Source organism: Atta cephalotes, assembly GCF_000143395.1.
Source record: "Atta cephalotes unplaced genomic scaffold scaffold00022, whole genome shotgun sequence".
Lineage (NCBI taxonomy): Eukaryota > Metazoa > Arthropoda > Insecta > Hymenoptera > Formicidae > Atta > Atta cephalotes.
In genome coordinates, this window is record NW_012130086.1 from 4,513,895 (window position 1) to 4,526,059 (window position 12,165).

Below are 12,165 nucleotides of genomic sequence, written 5' to 3' on the forward strand. Positions count from 1 at the left end.
AGAAAGAAGAAGAGTAGTAGAAGAGATGAAAGAGAGGAGAGAGAGAGAGAGAGAGAGAACAGAAAATAAGAGATTTCTAAATATTAAAATTCCCTGTTCCTATTGCCTATTCTTTCCATTGTTTTTAAGTTGAACTGAGATTAAAGTTAATTTACATTGGTGGAAATGAACATTAGTTCTTTAATGCCCATTTCCATCAATATAGATATAATTTTAATCTCAGTCAACTTCAACTTACTCGTATCTTCATTTTTCTTTAATCTTTAGAAGAGATGAGGAGGTAAATTGAAGCGACATTAAAATTAATAATTAATCTACATTGATGGAAATAGGTATTAGTGAGTAAGAAACGTTAATACTTCTAATATTTATAACATGCTTATTTCAGATTTCTCGTGCGATTCTTATTGAAAGCGCTTTTAACTCGAAGTTTCGAGACTCCGCATTTTGCATCGATAACGACGGATTTCGTTACGTTAGATCAAAGTACATATGCAAACGTAACACGTGCGCAAGTCGTTTCTTGTTCCTTGAATGCATTTATGTTTATTTATGTCTATTTGCATCGTATCGTTTACGCTTACATGCTTGGAATTTCATATGCGCGGAAGGAATTCAATGTTTCGCGGTTCTCCTTATTTTTCTCGCTCTCTTCTTTCTCTTTGCAACTCGCTCAAAAGGAACTGTCGCATAACTCGTGACTACGAGTCGGCGTGGATTAAATTTTATATCAGAATCTACCACGAGCAATTTTGTTAAAATCATACAAGAGGGAAAAGTATAAATTTTTCCCTATAAACTATCTCATAACTAACTTCACTTTAGAATTTTAATTAAAATCATAGAATGAGAGTACACTAAAAAAAATTTACTAAATCTGAATACACATTTCTTTGAATAGTATTAAGTAAACATTTACTTACAAGTACATAAATATTTGCTCAATAAAAAAAAAGAAGCTAATTAAATCACATTAATGATTTTTGTATCAAATAAATATATGTTTACATTTAGTTTATATTTACTTGGAATCATTTAAACGAATATTTATTAAAATTTTGTTTTTTTCCAGTGTATAAGTTAAAGTGAGATGATAAATAGTAGATACATATACAGGGAGAAATTATATATTTATCTTTCTCTCTCATAGGATTTTGATAAAATCGTTCGTGGCCAGATTCTGATATAATAGGATCTTTAGCGTGGACTTTCCTCCCCACCGCGTTTTCCACTAACATTTTACAATCGCCACGCGTTATACAATGAGCCGCTTACATCATCGGCGTTGTGAACAAACACAAGGTTGTGTCACCTCGCACCCGCCTCTCTCTCCTCCGTGACATCCGTCGCGTATCGCCACACACTGTCCGTTATTCATAATCGCTAAAGCCACGGTCGTTTAATTTAATTGACGATTACACACGAGAGCGTCGCGCAAGCGTCCACCGCTTCGCTGTGCGAATCGCGATTGTGATTTCGGAGGAAGAAGAAATAGGGGTCACCTTATTTCGGAGAAAGGGAGTCGTAGCCAGACTAAAGCCTCTTAACTCTTCTCGAAATAGTTGCGAGTCAAGAACGCGTATTATAAAAGAAAGCGTTCATTGTTATTTATATTTTTTGATCACTCTGTATACTTGCAAAGTTTCATTCGACTGAAGACGAATTCGCGTCAAAAAAATTTTTCCATAAAACAGGTAAAAAAGGTAATCGTTATTCCATATATTCATTAATTATACCGAACACTGAGAAAAAGGTTGAAATATTCAAAAGCAAATGTTACTTGTGACATTTTCTTCGATATATATTGCTTATAAAAAAATCTGATGACAGACTATACATTTCTGTAAATATCTTTTTTTTTTATTATAATTGTAAAAAAATAAAAATGGATGGCTTATTTGCTAAGAGTTTTATTTCATATTTAAATGAGGATTTAAATTATTAATTATTTAAATAAAGATTTATTTTGGAATGAAATAAACATATTTTTAAATCCTTTTTTCTCAGTGCACTTGACAAGTTGCTGAAAAGTTGATATTTGAATTGACTGTTTGCCCAAAAGGCTGATTTTTCTTCTTTTACGTTCATTTTTTATTATCAAAAACCGCGAACGAGTTTTGGGCACATTTTCTCGAGGCATTACAAAAGCGTGTCCGGTGGCCGATCGGGGTGATTTCGTAAAGAATGCACGGTGCTCTTATTAAACTAATGGGACTCGAATGTTGAAATGGTGTCAGGTTTCGACACGAGCCAGAGAGATGAACAGCTGGACGAGTAGAGTTTCAAAAGTGATCGACGATTTCGTTTATTGTATGGTAGTTTTCATAACACACAGAATTTTTTGCTGGCAAGGATCGAAAAAAAATGTTATTTATAAATAAATAATGCATATACAACCGATTAGATTCTACTCCCTTTCTTATTTTTTATTTGTTATATCAAGAGTTAATTATAATTAAAATTATGTCAAATGCATTTGTAATATAGCTTCAAATTATTTTGATATTGAAATCTGAAAACTTGGTTAATTAAAATTAATTGGAAAAATTGGAGCGGATATAATTTTATCAGCTTCAAACCTCGAGATTGTAAAACTAGATAAAGAATCACGTATCTTAATAATCATCATTTAAAATATACGAAGTGAATATTGCTCTCTTACGGATATCCGTTGGAATAATTGGAGCTCGTTACGATAAAATTCACTTCCACTCGAACCGAAATTGAACAGAAATTGATAGTCAGTATATCGAATTTCCGTCAAGCATACTTGTTAAAAGAAAGAAGCGTATCCGTCCTTTTAACTTCTGTACAATCTACTTTTAACTCATATATACAAATATATTGAAACCTATTCTAGAAATAAAGACTTATTAATCAGGAATATTAATCTTTAAATAAGTGATCACAATATCTCACGCAATAATCTTAAAAACCTTGTTCTGAAAAAGGAAAATAAAAAGGCCTTGTCCAGAAGTTTTAAAGTTTATTACTTTTACATTTAATTTTATACATACTAAATAACTGTTCTCTAAATCTAAATCAGTGGATAATGACTGATACCATGCCAAGTATGCCACTATAATCAGTGAATTAAATGTGAGATCCTAACCTAGCTAATCTTTAATGTGTGATCTAACTAATCTTGTTTTAATGCTTAAATTCAATATGGTATTAGAAGATTGAAATTAATTGAAATTAATGTGTAAATATCAGTATTTTAATTATATAATGCTCAAACATTCTTCCTTTCTTAGTTGAACTTCACTGATTATCAGTGCAAAGTATGCCATTGGGTAATTAGTGACTATCCACTGATTTAGAGAGTGTATTATCAAAAAATAAAAATAAAAATTTTGTGGGGTGTTCTGAATATCTTAGAGTTAAAAGTTAAATCTGCTTAAAAGTGAAATGCAATAAATAATGAAAAATACTGTATCAATTAATTAATTATGACTAGTAATTGCAATTAGGAAATGAAACATCTATCTAGTAATACAGATTTGACAAATCTTGACGGATTGTGGAGTTTCACTTCCGGCATATTTTAACAATATTTTTAACAGTATTTATTGCAATTGTCTTTGTTGCTGAGTCCGTTGCATTTCCGGATTGCAGGCGTTGACCGTGGGCGACAAAGGTTGCGAGGCGTTGCTGCAGGCCCACCTTCGTCTGGAAGGCACCGGCGCGGCGAGCGGTGTGGCTGGTGTAGTGGAGGCACCTGGAGGTCGGCGTTATCTTCTCTTGGAGGGTCATCACGGTGACCTGCACGCCTACGTAAGGGCACGCAGGAGATTACGCGAGCCTGAAGCAAGGCGGCTCTTTCGACAGGCAGCCAGGGCTGTAGCCACGTGTCATGAATACGGGGTCGTGTTGAGGGACCTCAAGCTCCGGAAGTTTGTTTTCGCCGATGAAGCGAGGTAAGAATCCGTCTAGTTCAGTATTTAGCTTCTTCAAAGTAAATTCGACTAAACTTCGCCTTAACTTACTCAATGATTAACGTGTGAAGTAGGACGTAAAATATTTTATTAACATAGAATTATTAATTTTACGCCCCTATTGTAGACTATTGTATATTTAAATTTAATTATTTTATTTTTTATTTTAAAACAAAATAATTATATTTATAATGTTGTAAAAATGTTGAAGCATTATGAAGGAAGAATATAAACACATTTTTTTCAAATCAGTTTTTATCGTAGTTGGATGTGTATTATACTTATATGATAACGGAGTAAATTTCAAATTGATGTTTGATAAAAAAAAATAATTTTTATAAAAATAATTTTTCTCTCGACGATTTATTGAAAGTTGATAAGTGACATACATCCGGATTGAAGCGAAGGTGTATCGATAGCTCAGAGTTCGCGTTCGCTTTTCCGAGTGAAGGGGAAATCGATTGCTCCGAGTGTGCTTTTCTCATGCGAATAACCTCTCCGTTCTCAACGCTGGAAAGAAATACTTGGGATATGAAAATAAAATAAATATGAAATTTATCGCGTGACATTCGTTCAAGAACAAGAAGAAAGAAAGCGTGTTAGTACACATAGACATAGCGTATCAAGATACACTTCATCTGAAAACTCATTTAAAATAAACTCATTCAAGAACATTCATTGTTCTATGTCTATGATATATCGAAATGGAAGAGAAAGTGAAGTGTGTTGATTAATTGATATCAATCACTTTCTAATTAAGTTAAACGTATTACAAAACATCATACAAACATTATGTCTAATTTATGATCCTCGAAGCCAGTGATTTTTTAAGCTCGACAGAGGCAAGCGATACGAAACGATCCTGTCTGTGAAAAAAAAAACCAAATACAAATTACATGAAATTAAGTAACTTCTTCAACTCAAATCAAATTTAAATTCGCACAAACTTTGACTTTAACTCAATCCAAATTTAAGTTCGCATAAAGTTAAATTTTATATCTAATGCATAATGAAAAAGCATATACAATAGAAACAGGGAATAACAAATAACTTATCAGAAATCGTGTATACCAGAATACACGGCTAGGTTGAAATATTATTCTCTGTTCCTATTCTTTTCAACTGTGTCTCAGGCTCAATTCATTGTCAAACAGGTGCATCAAAGCCGCTAATGATTATGAACAAATTGCAAATCCTTACGAGTTACGAACAATGTAATCGCTTTCATTATATTCCTGTAGGATTTCACATCGAGTCGTGATTTAGGGTGTGTTTGCGAGACTCGTTGGTGCGACGTTATCTGTTCACGATACAACATACGACGCACCCACGTGTCGCTGCGGAAGGCAGGCAGACAGGCAGGTCAGGCCTATGTATAATACATACAGGCAACAGTCGACCAAGTCAAACCGAGCCGAGCCAACGGGCGTGTGTTGTGTGTCGTGTACATGCCGGGCAATCGAGAGATCGACAACGGACTCGTATGTCGGTCCGTTGTTGGCCAATCGCATTCCTACCGCGCGGCGAGCTGCTGCTCCCGCGCGCGCGTACGTAAGAATAAGGAGAGTCCGGGGAATGTTGCAAGCCAGAAAAGCATATTGGTTCATCGGCTGCTGCGGCGGAGTTTTGAAACGTCGGTATAATTAGGAAACGCGTGGCTCGGCTCGTTTCACCGGTACGGCACGGCGCGACACGGCGCGTGATATACTTTCCTCCCTTTCTCTGAGAGGGAAGAGTTTCTCGCCTTCCTCGAATAATCCTCGCGCAATCCCCTTAGAATACAATAATGTGCGAAATTCGGTAGCTAATGAAAAGTTCATGATAATAATTATCGAATGGGAACCCTTTAATCGGCATGCACTAAATTCTGTAAGTTTGATCAATGTGGTAAATTAATTCATTAATACCAGTTTCTACCAATGTAGATTAACTTTAATCTTAGTTTAACTTCATCTTTTTCTAATTTTAAAAATTAGTAAAGAATAAAGAGTAAATTAAACCAAGATTAAATGGACACTGGATACTCGTTTCTATCAATATATGTAGTTTAATTTTAATCTCGGTTCAACTTACTCTTCATCTTTTTCTAGATCTAAGAAAGAGATTGAAGTTAATCTACATTGATAGAAATGAGCATAATAATACTTCAATTCCAATGTACAGATTAGCTTTAATCTCAGTTCAACTTTTAATCTTTTTTTATTATAGTTCTAAAAATTAGAAAAAGATGAACAGTAAGTTGAACAAAAATTAATCTGCATTGAAGAAAACAGGCATAAATCTCACACTGAAAAAAATATAAGTATTAAATTTTAATAAATATTTGTTTGAGTAGTACTAACTAAATATTTATTAAATATAAACTGTATTTGGTACAAGAATTATTAATTGATTTAAAAGTGTCATTTTTTTATTGAGCAAATATTTATTGAATAAATATTTATTTATTTGTTTAAACTTTAATCGGCGTGCGCTAAATTCTGTCTAAACATTTACTAAATGTTTAGATATCAATAAATAATTTGTTGATACAGTAAATATTTAGTACTATTTAAACAAATATTTATTAAAATTTAGTATATTTTCAGTATACAATTTTAAAAGAAATTACTCTCGCAGTTACTGGTTTCGAATGCGTTCTTCTTCCTTTTCGAAAGTTTGCAAAGATCTCCGTGCACGGATCTCTCTCGCGTGGGTTTCTCTTTACCTCATCGGCTGACAATAGGCGGATCAAGGCGATCAAATCAGTCTTTTCCCGGATGCGCCTTCGCGTATGGAGTTCGACCTATGATAATTTGCTAAATACGTCACGCGCGTGTTTTAATAAAAAACATGCGTCGTCATTATTGTTATTATCGTCATCATCGTTGTCGTCAACGACATTGCAACTCTTGATGAAAAACATAATGCTATCACGGGGCCGAATTTCTTTCTACGCACCACATTTCGCAACTACACTGAGTATTAAACTAGTCTAGTTCGACGTCGAATTCAATCGTCTGGACAGTCATTCGTGAGGTTAATGATCTCGATGAGTAAAATCGTCAGCCTCGTTTAATTCTTGCGCCCGAGACACTCTATTCTTGAAAGTGTAAATCCGGGACGTTGACCTGAGGACCTGCATTCGGGCATTTCGCACGGACATCCGTGTAATTTATTTAAATATTTACATGAAACATTAACCTTTAAATGCCTTTTCGGCGTGACATATCTGATTTTCTTTTTTCAATACTTTTTCCATTGCTTATATAACTTTTTTATTAATAAATATCAAAGTTGCATATATTTGCTTAATGTTCCTTAAGTACGTTCCTTAGGTTTCTTATTTTCTGATTAATTTATTTTGAAATTAACTTCACTTAATTTAATATTAATGTAAAAACTATGTTTTTCTGATTATGATTAATTATTAAATTGATGATTTTATACTGATAACTTTATATAAAACAATTAATTTAATGATTAACTGTATAGCTAAAAAATACACACACACACACACACACACACACATACATACATACACACACACACAAAATTTTTATCATCAGATTAAATATATAAATTAATGAGAAAATGAAAAACTGGACCTTAATGTCTAGCATTTTGACTGAAGAAAAATGTTTTACAATATGTTTATTTTTATGGAAATTACAAGCAATCGAATAGGTATGTTATAGTATTATTCTCGTAGTATGGCGTTTAAGGATTAAAATAATATTATTTTTTACAATTACGAACTATATTTTAAATTTTCAACTTGATATTTTAACTCGGTATTTACAGGATGGCTATTTTAGAATAAAATATTCTAAAAAAAAATAATTTCTACATCCGTGAGATGGATTATATGATTCGTTCAAATATCCACGTAAGCTCGCATCTATATAGCCGATTAGTTACGGATTTTCCTTGTACAGAGTGAAGATTAATATAATCGTGAGATGAAAATTATCTCGAGAAGATTCACCTTGTCATTAGAGACATTAATTTGCCGAGTGACTGCGATAGTTAATTGATTAATGACGCTTGATTAATGATTCAGTAGATGGCATCAGCAAGTTCTTTCTTACATTCTTCAATTGTAACATAGCGAAGAAACGAGAGTTGTGCTCGCGTTTGGAGTTGAAGGAGATCGTTGCCTTGAAAGACCGATGTCTTCAAATATCAACATTTTCTTGACGTTCATAAAATTTCACAAGCTGTCCAAGAAATCACATCATGCCTAGTATCCGCCATACTGAGGGGTTCTTGAACTCAGAGCGATATCGTGCTGTGACCGAGTGAAAGTTTGCGAAGAAAGCTGTGCGATATCCTCCCCCTCCCCCTCCTCTCTCTCTCTCTTTTTCACTATCTATATCTCTTCGTGGCGGCCGCGTTTGGTTCATCACGAATGGCCTAGCGTGCCATCGCGTTTGTTCGATTCATTTGCTCGTGAGAGAGACGAGGCCATTGACACTCGTTCGGATTGTCAAGATCGTATAACGACTCTCTCGCGTGATGCGTGCGTTCACCGAAGGCGCGCTTCCGTCTCATTAGTCTCTTCCAAAATCTAGTTGAACTAGATTTTTCTTGCTATGATAGCTTCATTGAAAAATGATTCCTTTCAAATAAACACATTGTATTCTACGAATACAATGGATTATATTGTGTAACTTGATTAGGGTTGCCATAAAACTGAAGCTCAGAGAAATGTCAGGGAAATTGAAAGCGGTCAGAGAAATTAGGGAAGTCAGAAAATTTTGCAAAATTTTTTTGTGGAAAGTTAAAATTCTTGTCTTTGAAGTAGAGTAATATGTACATCACATCTATGCAGTTTTGAAATATTACCAACTTAATAATTAAATGCAAGCAGTGTCAGTAACATCAGTAGCAATTTATATTACTATATTAAATTGTTCTCCCAACAAAATATTTGATCTTGATAAATGAAAATACAAAACAGTTTCAAAATATTATTGAAAGCATTAGAGAAAATCATGAAATTTTGTTTGGAAATCAGAGAAATGGAATTCTTGCATGAAGAATTTGTGGCAACTTCTTTGACATTATTATTATATCGGTGAAAACGTCTCTCTTGTTAGAAATTTTCTTCATTTATGATGATAAATTCATAAAGCTGTATTCACAAAATAACGTTGTATTAATAATAAATTACAACGGAATTAGTGCTTTTACCAACGAAAATTCAATTTTCCAATAAATGCAATTCTGATTTGTTAAACGGGATTTATCTCTTTTTACTTTCCCTTTCAATTTATATTATTTTATTAAATCCGCAGAAGTGCAACGAATTTTAAAATAAATAAAATATCTTTAACCAGCAATCGTAATATTCCATAAAGCTAAAATATTTCTACTGGAAATGACTCAAAGGAATGACAAGTACAGGAATGTATTTCTGTAGGAGGATATGATATAGAATACGTGGCGCTTTCCCGAGCGCTGCCCCTTCTCCCGAGTGAATATTGTGGGCGAGAATACGAGAAGTCGTGTCGAAGGAGAGTTCAGAAGTTACTCAAGAGCCAAGAATATTACGTACACGCGTGACTTCCGCGTTGCAGGTTGATCAACGCAGCGACCGGCCAGGGCAGCGCAGCGCTCTCCTCTCTTTCTCTCACTCTCTCTTCCTCCTGTGTTCGTCATCGCGTCTTATTCCACGCTGCCAACGACGACGATGACGATGACGACGGCTGAGAACGATGGCTCAATCGCGATGTCCTCTTGCTAAATTGAAATACCTTGCCTTCGGGCGCGCACTTAAAGTACACGCGCAAAGCGAATCCGAGAATCTCTCTCGACCGCGCGCATTAAAAGATTGCATGATCCTCGGCTTCTAATTCGCAAACTTGCGCAGCGAGTAGATCATAACCGGTCGATAATAAATGCAGGGCTTGGCGTAACGCGTGTCTCAGATACGCAGAGTGAATTTCACACGACGATAGGAAAAAAGATCGTAAATCTTTTGCAACGTTTAATATTCTACTCACAACTCCTTTGAGAGAAAGACATAGGTCTTTAATCTTATTGATATTTGGGTGGACTGTTCGTCTGATATACGCCTACTAACTATTGAATAATATTTTTTACATCTTAAGAGCTAAATAAATTAAGACTAAAGGGATAGAGATGGATATGGAAAGAACGGTTTTTAAAGTATCTAAAAGTTTAGTTTAATATAGATCTGAGAATAATTATTGAATCATCAAAATATTTATATAGAACGTTTAGACAATTCTGCAAAACAACATTCTATTCTTAGAAAAAAAAGTTAAATTAATGTAGTTAATGTTTATTTCTTTCGATGAAGAAAGTGTGTATTTAAGGCAAACATATTATATTTGACTTAAAAGCATACATTTCTCCAATGAAAAAAATTAAAAAATTAAATTAATTTAGTCAAATAAACAATTTAATCAAATGAACATTTTTTCCCTCAGTGTAACAACCAGCTTGAGCGTTCTACATAATTATTTTGAGGATTCACATTAAATTATTTTCAGATCTATACTTATTGTTAGAATCTAAATCTACATTTGTCTGTATATTTATATCTTGCTAAATTTAAATCTGTATCTATCTATCTATATCTAGCTAAATTTTTAAATACTTCAGCAAAATTGTTTTTTCCGTGTTGGGATATGCAATTCGATTATCTCTCTCTAAGACAATGGCAATTGGCGAGAAATCTTGACGAATATTTTCGAATCGATCGTTTTTTTTTTCAGAACGCGGCTTCGTCTGGAGAGTCTCGAAGACGCGGTGATCGTGGAGAATGACGACGACAAGCTGACCGACCGGCGCGGCTGTCCAGCATATGTCGCGCCGGAAGTGCTGCGCTCCGGACGCGCCTATTCCGGTAAGGCGGCGGATATCTGGTCGCTGGGCGTGTTGCTGTATACGATGCTGGTGGGCCGTTATCCGTTCAACGACGCCGAGCACGCGTCCCTTTTCGCCAAGATCTCGCGCGGCCTGTTCGCCGTGCCGGAGGGCCTGAGTCCACGCGCCAAGTGCCTGATTCGCTCGCTGCTGCGAAAGGAGCCATCCGAGCGGCCGTACGCCGAGGACGTATCGCTGCACCCGTGGCTGTCGAAACCGTTGCGGTTACACACGTCTACGTCCGGCAGCAGGTCCTCGTGTCAGGATCAAATCGTACCAGAACTATCTATTAATCCTCAACAAGACTGACTCTCTCTCTTTCGGGGGAAGAATCATTATTCCGCGCGTGACGGCATTATTCTGTCTCATCCTAGTGCTTCTCTCGCGCCGACAGTCGGGTGGAATCCTTCGGCCGAGAGGGGGGAGTTAGCGCAATCAAAAGAAGAAAAAAGGCGAAACGATTTTCTTTTAACACATTGGCTGTGCCCGTAGAGCAGTAGCAGATCGGCGAAAAGCGAAACTGTTCTTATCTCTCAAAGAGCCCGAAAAAAATACACGCGAAAGGTCGAATGAAACCAACTATTATCAAAAGAGCAATAAATTCAATAAAAAATTCTAATTTCAAAAGATTCGTAAATTGAGAAATATATGTATACCTTGGCAATCTCAATGTGTTAACGGCAGCTGATTTTACACGCTTCGTTCACAGAAGTTTGAGTCGCACAGTCTCCAACTTGGATCAAAGAATCGTATCGATCCTTGCATCGTGGAGACATGCGGCTAAATACTAAGGGTATCCTCCTCTTTTCGCCGGTCGAGGGACGGCCTAGAATAAGCTTCGAAAATAGAGCGTACTAACGTGAGAAGAGTAATCATTCTCGATGAAACTTTTACATAGAGGAGAGTAACCAAAGTCTCTATCCTGAATACAATGCCCTGAATTATTTTCCTCGTTTAAAGCTGTAGCCTGCGAGTTGAAAGGTCGAAACGATGTCGAAACCTTGAATAAGATGATATTATGTCTCTCCATTATATAAAAATAAGCTCACTCTAGTCCAGAGACAACTCGCGGTTGAAGCGCCGAACAGAGAAAGTAATTGAGGGGATCCTCTGTAAAATAGCGTCTCGATTTTGGTCATTCTCCGCTGGCAATTTCGGAGGCAACGTGACGCAAGTGATTAATCTCTAAAAAAAGTCTATCGGCTATATAGAATCCTAGATTCGAGAAACATTGCCATTACCGGTCCAAGAAATATTTTGCCTTGTTGCGTACAGATATATTCGCGCGCGCGAACGCGCGAATTCCTTGTGATAGAATCTGACAGATTCTGAGCGATATATGTGATACGAA

General features: G+C 35.6%; 1 protein-coding gene across 1 annotated transcript in view; it reads left to right on the forward strand.

Annotated features, from left to right (window-relative positions):
* The window catches only part of LOC105619645 (tribbles homolog 2), a 13,396-nt gene extending 2,273 nt beyond the window's left edge, over window positions 1-11,123 (forward strand). The window contains exons 2-3 of the mRNA XM_012201165.1: window positions 3,619-3,920; window positions 10,664-11,123. Coding sequence (XP_012056555.1) covers window positions 3,619-3,920; window positions 10,664-11,123 — 762 coding nt within the window. The remainder of the gene's footprint in view (window positions 1-3,618; window positions 3,921-10,663) is intronic.
* The last annotated feature ends 1,042 nt before the right edge of the window (window positions 11,124-12,165 follow it).